Source organism: Panthera pardus, unplaced genomic scaffold (genome assembly GCF_024362965.1).
Source record: "Panthera pardus isolate Hobbes unplaced genomic scaffold, ASM2436296v1 HiC_scaffold_17, whole genome shotgun sequence".
Classification (NCBI taxonomy): Eukaryota; Metazoa; Chordata; class Mammalia; order Carnivora; family Felidae; genus Panthera; species Panthera pardus.
In genome coordinates, this window is record NW_026526732.1 from 16,183,775 (window position 1) to 16,202,934 (window position 19,160).

At 45.1% G+C, this 19,160-nt stretch overlaps 1 protein-coding gene across 1 annotated transcript in view; it reads right to left on the reverse strand.

The window, feature by feature from the left end:
• MTHFD1L (methylenetetrahydrofolate dehydrogenase (NADP+ dependent) 1 like) overlaps positions 1–19,160 on the reverse strand; it is a 184,451-nt gene that overhangs the window by 129,915 nt on the left and 35,376 nt on the right. Inside the window, 5 exon segments of the mRNA XM_053904385.1 lie at positions 2,354–2,400; positions 3,859–3,995; positions 12,174–12,347; positions 14,954–15,051; positions 16,819–16,910. Of these exon segments, the coding sequence (XP_053760360.1) occupies positions 2,354–2,400; positions 3,859–3,995; positions 12,174–12,347; positions 14,954–15,051; positions 16,819–16,910 (548 nt within the window).

A 19,160-nucleotide genomic window follows, 5' to 3' on the forward strand; every position in this document is an offset into this window, starting at 1 on the left:
AACGATTAGTCAACAGCTCTTTGCTGATGTTTGCATTGAATCCTTTCCCCATGTTACCGTTGGCTCATGTTTGTCCTTCCTGATGCCTGTTCGGTATCCACTGGGGTGTCCCCAGGCCCCAGACAGGCCTCTCTTCTTTTTCTGACCACCACCCCCTTCACCACCACAGTTGCAGCCTCACGGCCATGATTGCCCCCGTGATCCGCTTCAATCAATGACTCAAGAGTTGCTCAGCTCACGCTCCCTGATGTCCCCCCTTTTCTCACGCCCCACATCGAATTCTGCAAACTCAGCAAACACGGCTTACATCGTTGCCATGCTTTTCCCATCCTCACTGCCACCTCCCTGGCCCACGCCACCGCCTCTCCCCCGGGCTTCCTTACTGCACCCCTCGCATCCACTCTGAACTCCTAGCAGTGCGTTCTCCGCACAGAGTCCAGAGCGATTTTCATAAAACTCAATTTACATCATGTTATTACTGTGTCAAAATCCCCCTCAATGGCGGACCGCGATATTCAAACAAGATCTAGCCCATGAAATTCAAAGCCTGAAAGAGCTGGCCCCGTGCCCATTTCTGTATTTCACTTCCTCTATCCCCACTGGCCCCTGACAACACGCTGGTGGCCTCCGGTTCCCCGAAGACCCCTCCCCGCCCCCGTACTGTCCCCCAAGCAGGTCCCACTCTCCCCCCCATTCTGCACAACCCTGGCTCCCTCTCACCCTTCAAGACTCAGTATTTTCACTTTCCATTCTTCAACCCATCTGGAATTTATTCAAACATTTCCCCATGATTATTTCCTAAGTTTCTGTCGGTACGAGTTGTCTATTCATGCACTCAGTCAACAAACACGGTCTGAGGGTCGGGCATTGTGCTCAGAGCTGGGGATAGAGAGATGAAGGAGATACGGAAGGTCTTCGAATTCAAGGAACAAACTGCCTGATTGTTTTTGGCCTACTGAACGATCATAAGGCAGCTGAAACCATCATATGCCTTAAGTTCGCCCCAAGTCTGAGCCATGCAGCTGATGTCATATGACAGCAGGACACCGATGCCCTTTGAGTATTTGCACAGGAATTCCTGAGCCATTCCCCTGGGCATGTTCCTTGTACGCTGTCCCCAACCTGGCCTCTTGGCTCTGGTTCTTCCTTGTGAATGTTACTCATCCCCCTTCAGATGTGAGGCTTGGGGCTATTTTTTCCAGCACTGTTCTCTTACACTATTCTCTCTCAGCCCACCCCCACTACTTGAAGAGTGTCCATATTCTTCTCCCTTTAGCTTTCCTGACCCTCAGGCCTCCATAGGCAAACACCCTTCCGAATTCGTTCATCGAAATCAACGAACATTTCCTAGCGAGCCCCCAGTGCTGAGCGCTGTGCTCAGCGCTGGGGTCCGTGCCCTCTAAATCAGCACAGCCAACCAACCGGATGAGGGAAACAGCATGAAGGGATGTGAGGGGGGAGACGGAACCTAGAGATGGACAGGCTGGGCAGGGAGGGCAGAACAGGAAAGGAAGAACGCTCGAGGCTTGGGATCAAGAGTCTGCAGGGAGTCTGGTGGGGTGGGTGAGAGGGAGGCCAGCCTGTGGGGACATGAGACAGCAAGGCTGGAAGGGACAGCAGGACCAGCACACGGGGACCTGCCATGCCACACCGCACAGGCGTGATGGAGTAAGAACTGAAATACACTGAACAGGAAAGCAATTGGCTCAGACTTGGGTTTTAGAAGATTTCTCAGGACCAGAACTAAGAGGCCAATGCAGAGAGTAGAAGTGATGAGACCCAGTCACAGTCAGATTCAGGGGACGAGGGGGTGGTTATGCGGGGGCAGGGGTTCTTGGAGAAATAAGAATGGTCACCTTTGACCTTCTGTGCCCATTTTTCTTTGGAACTATTTGATTTTTGAGTCTCCCTCTGCCCAAGTGAGGAGTCCAAGTCCTCCTGAATTGGACACGATAACTGATGATCGATGGGGATAGGTCTCCACCCTCTTATGCAGAATGGAGCCACGTGGGTTTGGGATTCAGAATTTTTGGAAATGTGGAAAGAGTGCGATATACCTATAATGTTTTACTAAAACATCCAAAGCAGGGTCTAAGTCCGTATCCATTAATCAAAACCAGTATTTCTTGCAGCAAAATATGTGAATATTTACATCAAGTGGCATAGACATAAATAGCCCATAACACTCAACGTCAGGTTTTGCCACTGTAAGTGATGCAAACGTTTTTGGTTTTCAGAATCTTTAGGCCTTTGGACTGATAAAGGACTGTGGGCCTGTGTTGATGGGGCACAAAAAAAAGGCTGCAGGAAGGAGAAACAGTGACACATGACATGTGTTTTGCTGAGATCTTACCTCCTCCATGGGGATGACCTGGGCATATCCGCCGCCCGCGGCCCCTCCTGAACAACAGAACAGACGCCGTTTGAAATCATTCAGCAAGTATAGCTACACAGGATGAACAGAGCCCCGGGGACACAGCTCCCCAAACCCGGCAGGAAGGCACGCACCCCCAAGATGAAACAGCAGGTAGTAAAGAAAACATCGACTGTCCATCAAAGCAGAACAAAAGGGGAAAAAGTTCCCACTTCACCCAACAATACAATTTAAGCACATGAGTTTCCTGGTTAAAAAAAAAAAAAAAAAAAAGGTAAAAACAATACAGCAAATCTCATTACAGCCAACATGAGATTATTTTATTCATCTGTTACTAGATCTATGTGGCTCTGTGTCATTTCACCTGCACATGCTTTGAATATCAAAAAAACCGCTCAAAAAAATCCACCTGGTGAACTCAGACCAATGCATTGTAAGATGCGGCCAAGAGATTTTAGATAACAGTATATAAAATTTGTCAGGCTGACTATCCCTCAAGGGAGTAACGTCACTACATTAAAAAGACTTCTCTTTCATAAAACAATAGTGATACCTTCCGTGTCCAGATCATCTTAGGGTGTACCCTGTTCTTTATCTGCTATGTCATTTGGTCCTCACGACAACTCCGTAAACCTAGCACTCTAGAACTTTTGCACTTTCACAGATGTGGCCCAGAGAGGTTACGACTGGCTGAAGGTCACACAGCAGCAAGAGACACAGCCACGAAGAAAACCGCAGCCTTCCTGCTACAAGTTTAGTGCTCGTTCCACCACAGAATGTATGACATTCTCTGAGTTATCAGTACTTAATGAGTTCGGAGTTATTAACATCTGTGACAGTGAGATAAATAGAATACCGCTAAAATCCACAAAGTGCCAAGAACGAACAGTAATTGTGGCAATAAATGCTATTGTAACACGAGCTGAAGGATGACCTCATGATAAATCAGTGTGAGTGCGAAGGCTCCAGATGTCGGCCCAGCACAGCCAGACAGAAATTGCACCACAGCTCTGTCCACAGCTGGTCAGTTTCCAGAGCTCTGCAGGCCCCCCAGCAACTCTCGCGAGATGAGGCAACGAGGGTCCAACTGAAAGGGTGTCTAACTGGCTGGAAAGACCTTTCTCTGTGGCAGGGGTGGATGATACAACAGCAATACGAATAAGAAGGTATTGATCAGGTGCAAGGCTTCCGCCCAAGGCTGGAGTCCTGAGCAAGGGCCCAGCAGCTGCTCCACGGAGCCAGGGCGATGGGCTTCTTGCGGGGCTCTGCCGAAACCCCCGCCGCAGCCCCCTCTGCAGGAGGACCGCCTCGGGAGGACCACCGCATACTGAGCGTGCAGGTGGGGTGTGCGTCGGGATGAAACGTCGGGATGAGACGTACCGGTCCCTCTGACAAGTTTTAACGCCACACCTGTTGCTAATGTTCTTTCAAAACTTTGCCCCCAATTTTGCTCTGCAAAATATACCGGTTGTTAAATCAAGTACCTTTCACGCCAAAAGTTGGTCCTTGAGAAGGCTGTCTGAGACACGCAAAGGAGTTGATGTTGAGGTGTGCCGTCAAAGCCTGTACAAGCCCAACTGTAACTGTACTTTTCCCTTCCCCGAGAGGGGTGGGTGTGATCCTGGTTTGGAAAAAGAGAGAGAGAGAGAGAGAAAAAATTTAATAATATTTCCTAGACCTATGCAAAATCAACCTAAGGTACTAGAACCAAATCAGAGCAGACAGGCAGAGAACACGCCATTCCCAAATTCACTTAAAAATTCAATTTCCAGGGACTTTTACGGTCTACCCACATCACAGAGGCCATGTTTAAGCTAAAGCCAAGAAACAGATACACCTTTACCAAGAGACCAAAAAAGAAAAGTTATTCGGCAGTGATAACATTAGCAGCTTCAAGAAATGGCATAGAATTATCCATCAAATGGTTTAAATAATTAAGCTGATGTTGTTTCTTAATGGGTGATGTGGCATTCATTCGTCTAGGGCCATTTACCGGGGGCACAGTGCGGGCACAAGGCCTACTCGATGGTCCATGGCCAGACTCTGAGCATTGGAAGGCATCCCATCGTACCCTCTCATCCATCTTCTTCCAGATCTCAGGGCCCAGGGCTTGTCCCCACCATGTTGCAACACAGTGAGGGAGCCTCATTACCTCTGGGGTAGCCCATTCATTTCCGGATAGCTTTTTACGGTTAGAGAGTTTTTTGTCCTAAAGAAGAGATGTCTGCGTTCCTATAGCTCCTATCTCTTGGAGTCAGACACACTGAGCTTAATCCCTTCTCCTACAACAGCCCCTCAAGCATTGGGAAAGAATGAGTCCAACACTCCCCAGCACACAAAGGAGACCCCAAGTGCTCTGGAGGACCTCGCTGACCACCACACTCTATAAAAGCAAACATCACACATTAGTTACAACCATCATGGCATTAACTAAGAAGACAGGCGTGCATTACATTCCCAAATAAGGACCCATAAAACTGTTCCTTAGCACACTCTGACCATTGTTACAAGATTTAAAAACTGTCATGTTGGCTTGCGACATGGTCTCCGATGAGTTAGATGGTGCAGTCAGGGTCGTCCAGGATTCTCAACCACAACAAAACCGACAATAAGAGTTTTCTGACCTATAAAACCTAGTGATGTGACCACAAAGAAATAGAAATAAAGCCCTTAGATATATCATCGTCCCCAACTGCCTCAGACCGCCACAGTGATACAATCAATCATTCTTTCAGCAAATGTTTATTAAGTACTATGTGCCAGACCACTAGATCCTGGGGACACAATGATTGACCAAGTTGGACTCCATCACTGCTCTCCCAGGGCTTACAACCGATGGAAGATATGGACAGACTGACCGGCAATTACAATTAAAGTGATAAACACATATGAAAGAAACAGGGCAATCAGACTGTGTTATGAGAGCACAAGGCAGGAGGATCTGATTACGTTTGGAGCATCGGGGAAGTCTTCATATGAGAAGTGACACCTAAGCTAAGACCCGGCAAATGAATAAACGTTAGCCAGATAAAGATGGAGGGTGGGCTTGGGGTCGTTAACATATGAGGTTCTGTAAAGGGCGCCCGGCTGATGCAGTCGGTTGAGTGTCTGGCTTCGGCTCAAGTCATGACCTCACAGTTCGTGAGTTCGAGCCCCACGTCGGGCTCTGTGCTGACAGCTCACAGCCTGGCGCCTGCTTCGGATTCTGTGTCTCCCTCTCTCTCTGCCCCTCCCCCATTCATGCTCGTGCTCTGTCTCAAAAATAAATAAACATTAAAAAAATATTTAAATACGTGAGGTTCTGTGCTTTTACATTTATTAGGTTAATTTCTGTCCTTGATAAGGAAACTGAGGCACGAAGAGGTTCAGTAACTTGCCCAAGGCCAAACAGCAAGCAGTAAAGCCGGAAATCAAAACCCGCCACCTGACTTCGCCAAGTCATTTCTCCAGACAGAAACTGTAACTGTCGTTCACCACTAATTAGCAACTGAAAGCATGGGAGTGGGAAAGATCACAGTGAGAGGGAACACAGTACAAAGAGGGATAGGATGGAATCTTCTAGAACGTGTTCTCTGAAGGGATGGTCAGAAGAAAGCAAAAGGAAACAAAAGGAGCAGTAGGGAGAAATCTTGAGGATGAGGCGGGGCTGCGACAGGGGCGTCTCCGAAGGGAACCGGGGAAGTGCCCACGGAATCACAGGCCACGGGGACGCCCGACTCTGGGTGAGGGCTGAGAAGCCATCACCGCATGAGGCAACAGGGTCGCTGGCAGGGTGCACCGCCCCGCACATGCTTGGTGACGTACGCCTCCCTCCACTCCTCAAGCCGCACGACACCTGGTCAACATGAAGGCCCAGGTACGTGAAAGTGTTTCCACTTTGAGTCAACTTCCTATTGATGAGTACAAGAAAAAGAGTGGTTGGAAAGCCACAGGCATCACGGTCTTCGGACGGCCTGTAAAAAAAAGTATCAAACACAGGGTGGATTAAGTACGGTCCTCGTCGTCCACTGTTTGCAAAGGAATAGGTGGTCTACTTCGGTGTGTCACGTGAAGCATCACATTTTCGTCCCCCGGGATGTGCTAATATAGCTGTCGGAGACAGCCCGACGCAGACACGCCCAGAGATGACCTCCTCCAAACTTCGGCCGACCATCCAAGTCTTAATTAGAAACACAGGACGGCTTAGCATTCTGCCAACTGATACAATTCAGGAAAATCAAAAAGCAGGAAGTATTTATTGGGAGCAATAAAAGGAGAGCCACAATAAACATTTTATTCCACCTCATTCCTACGTTGGATCTCAAACTTGGGTTGAACGGCTGTCCCAGTGTCCTTAGCTCTGACTCCAAAATTATCCAGTTGACTCAGAAGACAGTGAGCGCCAACTTAACCTAATTGCTGTTCTCCGGAAGAGCTTAGAGTTTATGGAGAGGGAACAATGCCTTTCGCTCATGCTCTTCCTCAACATCTCCCTGTAGCTCTATCCGCCCCCCTCTGTTTCCCACAGCATTTATTATGTATGTATCGCATCACTTTTCTGAGGGTCTTATTACAAGCTTCCTGACACGGCTGTCCTGCCTACCAGCCCACAAGCTTGCTGAGGCGAAGGACTATACCCATTCTCATTGCGTTTCTGTCACCTGTCCAGGCACAGTTGAGCAAAAAACGCTTGACAAAGCAAGGACATCTTTTCTTTAAAAAAAAAAAAAATTTTTTTTTTAATGTTTATTATTTTTGAGAGAGAGACAGAGACAGAGAGCAAGCAGGGGAGGGGCAGAGAGACAGGGAGACACAGAATCGGAAGCAGGCTCCAGGCTCTGAGCCATCAGCCCAGAGCCCGACGCGGGGCTCGAACTCACAGACCGCGAGATCGTGACCTGAGCCGAAGACAGCCGCTCAACCGACTGAGCCACCCAGGCGCCCCAGCATGCACATCTTTTCTAAGACAAATATGTTTACTGTCAACTACAGTTAACGATTTATCAGAGCACTCCGTGACTTCGGATGTGTGAACACATCCTATGAGAAGTTTACCATTTGCTCCAAGGTCAAAGAGATTGCTTATGCAGAGAGGAGGGGCAAAACAGCGTGCAGTTCTCAAACTCTGGCATCGTGAACAGAATCACGTCATGAGCCATGGGTCTAACCTTGAACTCCAAAACTACATGCTCAAGCAGCATATGAATATAGATCACTCATCCCGGGCATCTTCGTGACTGGGAAGTCGTTACAGGCTTTTTATTCCTGGCAACAAACTCTGCAGTCCCCTGGGTTGTGTTTCCTATCACACCTGGCTGACGGGAGTGAGCAGTTCAAAAAGGCCCAGTCGGTAGCGATCTCTTGTAAATACCTTTGTTTTATTCTGCAAGTTGTGCAAATAGCAGAAAAACTCACAGATGTTTAAATAGTGACCCAAGGTAGAAAACCCACATCTTAGAAAAGCCAGGAAAGGTTATTTAACACTGACCAAAAGAATGGCTTGGAACATTAAAAAGAAAAAAGAAAAAAACAAAACAGAAACAACAGATCAGATACTCGGCACTCTACAGAAAAGAAATAAAGTGATGTGAATGATTTTAGTTGTTCTTTAATGTGAAACTCGGTCTGTTCACAGACCAATTTGGGCTTCTTTTTTAACTGCTCTTTCTGCCTGAGCAATTTAGAGAAGTTCTCAAAACTTCTGCGCAGAAATCGGGACAGGGCCAACGGAGACATATCTTGCACACACATTCAATGCCCTACAGCTGCACTCCAAGGCAAGTTCTCAAACAAATTCCTTTTCATTAGTGTAACTGGGAAAATATGTAAAACTCAAGAGCCCCTAAGATTCTTTTGGCGCATTTCCCCGAACGATTCCCAATACTTTTCATTTTGTCAGGCAAAGCAAATAAAGTGATGTGTAGGTGTAAATACCATGAGATGTGTAGCTGATGAAATACAGATGATTCTGACGGAGTAAGAAATCCTCAAGTTAGAAGAACAGCTTTTAAAATGAAGTAATCTGTTCTGCATTTGGGTTATTAACAGAAGATTTTCTTTTAATCCTGTTGTTTTATATTTTAATTCTAGCGTTGACACGCTTAAATCACATTTATACATAAATTCGAAAGTACAACAACAAATGTATTATTTAGGTTTCTTGAAAAACGACTTGGGTACCTGCATTCTTCTAAAGCACGGGAAAAGACTCATGTTACAGTATTCGGAAATAAAAGTAGGACACAAAATGGTATTTATAGCATGATCTCAATGTGTAAAAAGGATGGATACAGAGAGAAAATCCTGGAAGGAAATATAAAAAATTTTAACACCTCTCAGTAATGAGAGACTTCGTTTTCTCCTTTTTGTTTTTCATGATGTTAAATTTTTATATTGTAAGCCAGTATTATTTCCAGAATAGAGAAATCCTTCAGAAAAAGTAAATAAGTCATTTATTGGAGAGGTCCTCTTTTAAGATTTTATTTTTAAGTAATTTCTATACCCACGGGGGCTTAAATTCACAACCCCAAGGCCAAGAGTTGCAGGCTCTACTGACTGAGCCAGCCAGGTACCTGGGAGGGGTCCTTTATATTTCTAAAGATATAGCAATAAACCGCATGTTTGATAATCGTCACTTTCCATTAACTGACGTGACCAAAAGCAAAACTAGGGAGGCGACTGTATTTCAAATGAACTTTTCATTTTACATTGTAAGTAAAATGATTGCCTGGTATTTTACAACCGGTCTCAAAGATCCAGCTATTAAAAGGTGCGAAAACAGAAGCAGTTTACACACTTAAAAAATATGCCATCTGCTGTGTGGGTGGGGGGACACAGTGTGGTATACAGATTTTCCAAAAACCTTCAGGCTTTCCTTATGGATGCAGGTATGTCTCAAAATCCTACCCTCACAGCATTTCCGCCCCCTCAGTGGAGTTGAAAGGAACACAATTTAGTTTTTGTTGATTCACAGATCGTTGTTTTGTAAGGAACATAGAGCCACTGTTTCAGGAAAAGAGCTGTTTATCTCTCGGGGTTAAATCTGTACTTGAGAATTCAGGTTTAATTTCACTTCTATCTACACTATGACAACCTGGCTCAATCTGGCTCTTCAGCTCAGATGCACGTACAAATGCTGGCAAAGAGACAGCGTCGGGACAAGAACCAATGTTCTACGTGCCTGGACCAATGCACAGCTTTAACCCTAGGGAGCGGCGCTAACCAGCACTCTCTAGCATGTGGCTGGAGGCGGGCCTAGACCCTGTGACTTCAAGAAGGCAATCTGATAACAATACCATGAGGGCTTTTGTTTTAGAAGTTCAATTCTGTGCTCCCAGCAAAGGGCGGAGCCGCGTGTAGACTGGTGTTTTTATTTCTAGAATCGCCAAGCCCCCAAGAGAGTAAATCGCAGCCACTCCATATGACAAATTACGGCTTGATTCTTCCTTGATAAACTGAGAGCCCATCCTCCTCACTTTTCCTTAAATCCTCCCACCTGAAGCAAGGAGAGAAAACTATCAAACCCACCTACCAAGATCACTTAGAGACTAGAAAGAGGGAAGCAAATTTATGGATAAAATACGAAATCTGCTTTTGAAGCTCTGAATGCCCAAGAGTTGATTTATATCTGTAAATAAACTTGCATCTAGCACATTCCAGAAGAGCAACACTGACCCCATGTGTGCTCCAAACCCTGGGACCCAAGAACTCCCAAACAGCCCCCCCAAGTCAGCTGAAAGGTCCCCCTTTTACGGATCTGGCCCAGAGCGCGTAGGTGAGGCCAACCTTTCCTCTCAGCACGGAGCACCCGTGCAGCCCCGTTGCAGAGGCATCAGAGGTGGGGTCCTAGGTTGGGTCCCCCTAGGTGGGGACCCTGGCAGGATTGGGAGTCCGATGGTAGTGAACCTGGAAGCCTGTGGGAGGTTTAAGCCACAGGCAAATGAGATGCTGCAGCCAGTGAGTGACTCTGACAGCCCTAGATGGAGACAAGCGATTACAAAGGAGCTGGAGAGGGAGGAGAGAGAAGGGCGGAGGGAAAGAAATATGAAGAAATGATTTGACCACTAAAGAGGTGACATTATGGATGACTGTAGTTTAATCTTTACTTGTAGGTTTATAATTTTTTAATATATTTTGAGAGAGAGAGAGCGCACACGTGCGCACATGAGTGGGCAGGGAAGGGGCAGAGAGAGAGAGAGAGAGAGAGAGAGAGAGAGAGAGAGAGAATCGCAAGCAGTATCTGCACTGTTGGTGCAGAGCCTGATACGGGGCCTGAACCCACAAACCGTGAGATCACGACCCGAGCCAAAGTCAAGAGTCGGGCACTTAACCGACTGAGCCGCCCAGGTGCCCCTCTTTATTTGCAGTTTTAAAATACTCAGTTTAAAGCCCCTAGGGATTTTTCCTAAGGAGAGCACCGGACAAATGCACAAATATGCATGCCCAAGGCTGTTCCTTTTAGCACTGTTCACAATGGCCAAAAATGGGAGGCAATGTAAGTGCCCATCAACAGAGAGCTGGTTAAATAAATTGTGGAACGTCTCTACGGTATTTTCAAATCATTTTTTGGCCTCGATTTACTTGAAGAATAAGAAACATGCTCAAGTGTCAGCCACCGAGCCACCCCGGGCTGCACAGTGTTGGGAAGATGCGTGAAATGGAATCCTCCCTCATCCCAGGCATTTTCACTGCCCCTCCCCCCCCGTGGAATGTTCTGCACTCATGCAAAATGGTAATAGCTCTGTACCGTCTTGCATGGAGGGAGCTAGGCACGCAACATGTCGCTGACGAATCAGGCTGCTTACAGGACAGCACGTGTCAGCTGATGTCGTTTATGAGAGACTGTGGGACAAGATGGTCTCACATGTTAACAGCCCTTTCCTCTGGCTGATGGGATTTGGGATGCGATAGTTTCTTGTTTATACTTTTTGGTATTTTGGAAAAGTTTAACGAGCATGCGTGACTTGTAATAACCAGAAAAAGGAATAAGCTGCTTACGTTAATAATAAAATATGTAAAAATGAAGTTCACCAAGAGTGAAGGCCGGTTGTCGGAAATGTCTCTGCCTGTTAATAAACAGGTTTTTGTGCCTTAAGGCTTGGCCTATATATCATTAATAAGTCACTGCAATGAAATTTCAAGACAACAAAGGAATTTATATGGTCTCTTGATGTTCCCTCAGGTCACATTGAAAAAATATTTGAAATCCCTTGTTTTCTATCATTTTTCAGCTAGTGAGTGTATTTCTTTTTTTAAAAAGAGGGAAAATAAACACCCCTTTACATAAAACTATGCATTTGTCTTTTATAAAATGACCAACACAAATGAAAATGGCCCTATATTAATTTTGCAATGCAGGAAAAGAGAACTAATGAACTTGTAGAATACAAATACATAAATAGTAAGGATATTAACAAGAAAATAATAGCTTGCACAATTATCTGTACATTTTCCATTAAAATGTTATTTCTGAGTAGAACATAAAGACCCCTATGCAGTTCAAGATACTTTACCTTTAAATCTTATTTTGACTTTTATCATGAAAAATCCAAGGATGATCAAAACACAATATGAGGAACAAAAAACAAAAGGCTGGATTAGAAACGCATTACACTTTCTATTTTGTGGAGCAGACTGAATTGTTTTGCACTGAAAATGAAAACTTACCTCATGTCAAATGAAGGAATGCCAAGTGAAATGGACAAAAATGTCAAGTTTGAGAAGAGGACGGATTTGAGGGGGTGTGATGACAGATACAAATAGGGAAGAGAGTTTTAGAAACATGCCGTCTTGGTAAAATAGATTTTAAAAGTAGCCTTACCCAGCTACTAAAACGTATTTTCCATCTGCTTGATCCTTTAACCTTTCCAGCAGGGACAAACGTACTTTGGCTTTGCTTCTGCCATAGATTTCAATTTCATCTGCAAGCAATCCTATCTCCTTGGCAAGGACATCCACGGCTTTTGGAGTCTGTGCTCTTGAAATCTCAAGATCACTAGGGGGGGAAAACACAGAAAAGGCGAGAGTCTCCTCAGGTTAGGTGGTCACCACTGGAGGGAAAACAGCCATACGCCACGCCAAGGATTCGATCAAAGCGATTGCCTTGTGGTCCTCTCTCCCAAGCGGCATTAAACACAACTGCTAATAGCTAATGTGCGTGAGAAAATGTACATTTCCTTGGAGAAGCAACTTTTCAAAACTCACGAAGATCCTAGAATTCTGCCCAGGTGCAAAGATAACCCCTGTACTCTGGGAATAAAGAAGTGTGAATTACAGTAAGTCCAAAGGCTTCCTTTATGCACGAATCCTTTGTACAGTGAAGTGCTTTCTGTGGACCATCATTGCGTTCATCACCCGTGAAGAGATGGGTTATTGCATAATGCTCTTGCTGGGCTCGCCCCACGTGTCTCTTGGCTGTTCAAAAACGTGGAAATGCTATTTTGTTTTATCTGGGTCCATACTTTCTCTCTCTTTTTCCTACTGCAAGTCCAAAATTGTATTTCAAAGTATTTTATTAATTGCATAACCGTCAGTAAAAGGACCTGGTGCTTGAAACTCAGCTTCAGACACAGGACATTTTAGGACCTCCGAGTGTCACTGGGCAAATAATTTACCCTATTCTACCAGCAGGATGAGAGCACGGCTGTTCACCTTACTGGAATGCTAGAAGATGAGCACGTGCTGGACTTCTCAGAGAGTCTTTTGGGGTTCCCGAGCTCAGCGATTTGTTTTAATGGGGGTTCGGGCCATCTGTCTGCCAGGCTGACCATCTGTTTGAGAGTCAGACGTGGCTGGCAAAAGACAGGCTTGGGAGACCATGCCTGAGACTCAGTGGGTCATAAGGGTTGACACTTAGAAGACAGCAGCGCCCTCACTCACCCTGGAGCTCTTCTTCTGGAGGCACAGCCGTGTCCCCTGGCAGGCAACCCCCTGCTCTGACTTTTCTTTCCCTTGCTCCCGCTAACGATGGACTCTAAGCCCTCACGTTACTCTATATTCCCCTCCACGACCCCATGGAAGACTGACGTCGGTGCAAGAGGTAAACAGTAAACCCACGTCCAATCTAGACCTCTCTGAAGTGCACTACAGCAGCTCAGAGAGGGACAGGGGGCCTCTGCCCACATACACGCTGAGCTCTGTGCTTCCAGACAAGTGCCCCTGCCCCTGCATTTCCCTTTCCAGCCTCCCCCCCGCCCCCACTTCTTTTTGCCTTCCTGTCTACCCCTTTTTTTTCTTTTTCTCTCCTCCCCAAATCTCCGAAACTGAAGAGCCCGCTCTTGGAAAACCTCCAGTTTTCTCCTCGCTAGCTAAAGAACGACAGTGACATCGTTCTGATTTGAGGGTAATATACAAATTACGCAGCCTGCCTTTCTTTCCCCTTTAGAAGGGACCTTTAGAAGCCAAATTTGGTTCAGCGATTAAAACACTTCTTCCCCTGAGTGGAATTTATTTCGATTTATGCCAAGACTCTGGCACACATTTTGGCAGTCTACCTGAATTGTGTTTAGCTCTCTGCAACTAGAATGTATTCACTTACTCTTAAAAATTAGGGTCCTTTAACAACACAAGTAACTTCAAAAAATAAAATATTTCATGAAATAGATTGCACCGCTACAGGGGTGGCATTACAGAGAGTAACGTTCCCTGGAACTTATGTATCGACGAACATAGAAAGCGACTAGGAGGTTCAGTCTATTTCAGGGGTGAAAACACAGCCCGATGCGTATAAAAGAATCATCAGCGTTCAGCTGTGGTCCAAGGACACAGATCAAATCTACAAACCAAGTGGTCATCAAATGAAAACGGAGCTGACTCCCGAAGGTTCTATCTACTGACGTGTTGTTTTCCAGTGGCCCCGTGCACACCCTGGATGAAGAGGGTGGGGCCTGTTCACCGCGGCGGGAGCAGCGGGGGACCCGCGATGAGGCCGGGAAATGTACCTCCCTGGCTCTGCTATCTAATGAATTATTCCGGCGGTACAGTATGTATTTCTAAATTTATGCAGGGAATATATAGCTTACGCTTCATTAAATGCTACGCGGAAGGAAACATCCATCTGGAGTATCACACAATACCCTATCAGCTGGTAGATATCGCTGTGTGCTGAGGAAAGCTGAACTCGCTTCCCACATAGAATGGTGTTTCGTTTGGTTGGTCATTTACCCTCAGAGCAGATACCTACGTGGCCCTGAAGACCAAGCTGACAGATGAGCTGGGCATTCCTGACACTGAAAAGCATATTCCAAATATTGTGTTACCGTATCTGGTCAAATCTAAGGCACCAGTACGTTACAGACCACTAAGAAGAAAAAAGAATGCCATTTAAGACAGGACACATTACCCACACAGTAAGGGGCATCCTGACTTCAGACATGAAGAAATGTATATCCTAGAGTTGACAGAATATGGGAAACATGTTCATTATTATTATTTAATTTTTAGGACTTAAGCAACAGAAAAAACAGGGCAGCACTGTAATTAGAGAAAATTATCCACTGTCAAAGCCATAACAACACCCCGAGCCCCCAGCCCGGTGGAGAACTTTGGCTATCTGAGGCACTTTGGTGACCAGAGATCGGTACAACGAAATCCCACGAATACCTCGGGACGGGGGAGAGAGGCTGGAGTTTCAGGCAGTGAAGTCTCCACCTTGCGTGCTGCTGTTCCCGTAGCCATCTCCTTCCACTGCTGACCATGTTCTTCATGGGACAGAAAGGAAAGCATGTTATAAAAGTAAAGGCTGCCAGGCTACGACTCTAAACTATGAAACTACTGTTCAGGGGTGTCATGTCATAAGAAGGACCACAAAGTTGCACAATAACCCACGTGAATATCAGGAACAAGTTTATTCACACGTAGTTAGGGTTGCAGGTTTTTTCAAAAAAGGAAAAGGTGAGCTACGTGTACTTTTAAAATAGGTTAAGGGGTGCCTGGGCGGCTCAGTCGGTTAAGCATCCGACTTCGGCTCAGGTCATGATGTCATAGCTTGTGAGTTTGAGCCCCGCATCGGGCTCTGTGCTGACAGCTGGGAGCCTGGAGCCTGCTTCCGATTCTGTATCTCCCTCTCTCTCTGCCCCTCCCCCACTCATGCTTTGTCTTTCTCAAAAATAAATGAAACATTAAAAAATTAAAAAAAAAAGAAAATAGGTTAAGTATTCACTAAAGACACCAAGTATTTGAATACATTAGAGAGTGGGTTCTCCACCTCAGAAAAGAAAAATGAGGGAAATAGGAGAATGCATGGCTGATCAGCTTGGATGCCCAGCTTCCAAAATCTGCAACACCATGTCAAGTATAATCCTTTCAGAGTTGACATAATCGAACAAGAACGCTGAATTGTTAAATGGTGATACACACAGAGAGACAGAGAAATAAAATCTAACTTAGGTCGAAAATCAACACATAATCCTTATAAGACAGTATTGTATCCCATTTGAAAGTAAAGTTTTATTTTTGGAGGGCGCCTGGGTGGCTCAGTCGGTTAAGCATCCAACTTCAGCTCAGGTCATGGCCTCAGGGTTTGTGGGTTCGAGCCCCGCACTGAGAGTGCAAAGCCTGCCTGGGATTCTCTCTCTGTCTCTCTCTGCCCCTCCCCTACTCTCTCTCTCAAAATAAACTTTAAAAAATATTGTTCTTTTTTCTTTTTTAAAGGGAGGTTAGTTTATATTTTAGTGAGCTCTATTTTTAGTTTTTTAAATTTATTTTTAGTGAGTTCAAGCCCCAAGTTGGGCTTGAACTCAGCACCTGAAGATCACGAGTCACATGCTCTACCAACTGAGCTAGCTAGGAGCCTTCTAGAAAGAGGAAAGAAAAAGGGAAAAGTGGTGCTTGACTCTGATGGAGAGGTCATACCACCTCCTGCAGCTTCCTCCTTGCCTTCCCCTGTGGCTCACCCATCCTGGTGGATGTTAGCTGCCACCTCATGAGCTGCTCTCTTGAGAAGTCTGCCTGGTGAGGGACTGAGGCATCTTGCCAAGAAGCCAGTGAGAAATTAGATACCACACGCCAACAGCCATGCGAGTGAGCCATCTTGGAAGCAGAGCCTCCGGCCCCGGTCAAGCCTTCGGATGACCTCCTGATTTCCACTGCATAGGAGACCCTGAGCGAGAACCACGAGGCCCAGCCGCTCCCAAATCTGACCCACAAACCCTGGGAGTCAATAAACGTTTCTTGTTTCAAGCTGCTAAATTTGGGGGATAATGTATTCCACAGCAATAGATCACTAACAACAGACCCTGAGTTGAGTCTCCGTCCCACATGTGTCACGTCACCAGGGGCAAGTTTTTCCAAGCTTCCATTTCCTCATCCATCAAACGGGAATGACACTCTCTCACAGGATTATGGTAAGAATTAAATGTCATTATGTGTGCAAGGTGTTTAACGCTGTGTCTGCTCAACAGAAAACACTTGCAGGATGTTCACAACTGCTAATCAAAACTCCAAACCCACAGCCGTGCCAAACAAACCTGAATCCGCAGAGCCGCAGCAAGGAGACTCACATCATCCTCCGCAATGAGACCATTAAAATGAACCCCAAGAGAACCACATCCAAGCCTCCCTATAAAAAATTTTGAGGAGAAAAAAAAAAGACATTCAGGATATTGTCGTTTACAACCAATCGCTTCTAGTAAAAAGCCAGCACGTTGAGCGCTATTCTCATATTCAACCCAGGAACTTATTACGATGTCTTGGCATAGCCCCAGGTAGGTCACCAGTCCCTGGCGCAGCCTGGGGGCCCTTGACTGGGCCACACAGAGTTAGGCTGGACGAAAATCTTGCTTCTGCCTCCAGCCAGCAACTGTGACGCTGGGCCTGGTAATTAATGTGGGTAGTCGCAACCCCACAGAACTCAGAATCGAATGTGAAAGGGTATGTCCAAGTGCCGGGCAGATAAGAAAAGCAATTTCCTTCAGGTATACGAGGTATAAAAAGGGGGACTAAAATAAATAGCATAATCGCAACCAAAGTGCTGTGTGAAAGATCAGGCTTCCTTTGAGAGCTTTAGGAATCCCTGTCGTGAAAGCGAAATATTTTCCACAGAAACTGAGAAAATGTATTTTCGGATATTAATTTTAGGGGTTACCTGGTTTCCAGAAGAGAGGGGTATTTGTACCAATTTTGCTTTCCCTTCTTTAGCTGGCACTTATAAAGGTTACGAGAAGTTAAGCACATATGTAAAATACTTCAGTCTGTATCCTCCCTTAGAGAAAAGAAACATTTCTAATAGCAACTTGGTTGAATTAAGAACCGATTTTCCTCTATTTTGGACCACTCTACTTTTCAATTATCCATTTTGCTGACAGTACTTTGCAAGAGCACAAAACACTTAAGACTAAGCGTTTTGTGATGATCTACAGTCAAATGTATTAAGGGTGTTGGAAAATCCCATCCCTGCGGTATTGTTTAGAGTTTAGCAACACTTCACAGTTTTATAAATTGTATTTAGGCAAAAGCCAAGAGTCTAGAGAATGAGATTTGTTGCTTTGTTTGAACCACTAGAGATCTGATCTAAAGATCCTGTCCAACCATTATGGAAAAGAAAGATATTTCCCGCATTTTTATCTCTATCTTTAAATGACAAGGAAAAAAGAAAAAAAAAACAACCTACACTCCAGGAGCTGATATCAATTTATTAATGCAAATTCCCAGAACAGAATCACAAATAGCCACACAAGTGAGGAATATTTCACCTACGGTGTTACACAGTGAATAATTCTGCCCATAATCTTAGGCGCTGCCTTGCATAAAATAGAAGGTGGCTAAAATCAAAAAGGATTTTAAAGCACAACACAAGACGTGCCTACACGTATATTTTAAACATTGGGAGGGTTTACAGGAACCGATAGTTTTCTGTCTGAACAAAGTTACCTGAATTTCAATAATGCTTTTAGTATCATACTGTTTTCTTTTCCTTCTACTAAATTCCACCCTGTAAAATTATGTTTCATGTTTCCTTTGTGGGAAAATGTAAAATGGTGACTTCAAGGTGACCGGATCAGAAGTTAGTGTCACTTTCTTCTGTGCACTCTTCTATATTTCACAAACTGTCTATCACCAACACTATATTGCTTCTATACTTCGAATCAATGTAATCTTAAAACTTAGTTAAAAGTTCTGAATCCAGAGAATTCGAAGCAATGAATATGGTAACTCAGTGAATCAGGAACACATTATCAACAAATTTTGTGGCTAAGGAGAACTGAGAAAAGAAATCATTACCTCATCCCTTTGCCTGTGTAGACGCAGGGCTCCACCCAGAGGCTGTCTACACTCCGCCTGCCAAGGCTGTCTGCACTCAGCCCACGAATCCAGCGGGGGTCCCAAGGGTCCCGTCCCAAACCAAATGGGTCTTTTCACTTCCCACTAAATACTCCCCATAGCTCATGGTTCTTCCAAGGACAGGTCAATGAATCATGTTAAAAGATGGCCTTTCATTTATAATTTTTTCTTGCTAACTAAACTTTCTACAACATGAAAATTTAAGGCTAATGTGTCATAATGCTTTCCCTGGAAATCAGAACAAAACTTTCCGTGACAGGAGCTGCCCTGAGACCACCCTGGGAATTCTGCCAGAATAAATGAAACGGGAGGGACAAGGCAAATTCTTCCTTGGTCTCCGTGCCCTCTCTGCTATATGGAAACATTTCAGTTTTTCTGCAGTCTGGCCCACGGCACCCTTCTTATCACAAAAGCACTATATGAACCCACAGACTGAAATCTCAAATATTTTTTCATCCTCTGGGAAAACGAATAACTCAAAAAAATTTCATGTGAAGTTTTGGAAATAGGAAAAGCTAAAGAAAATTAC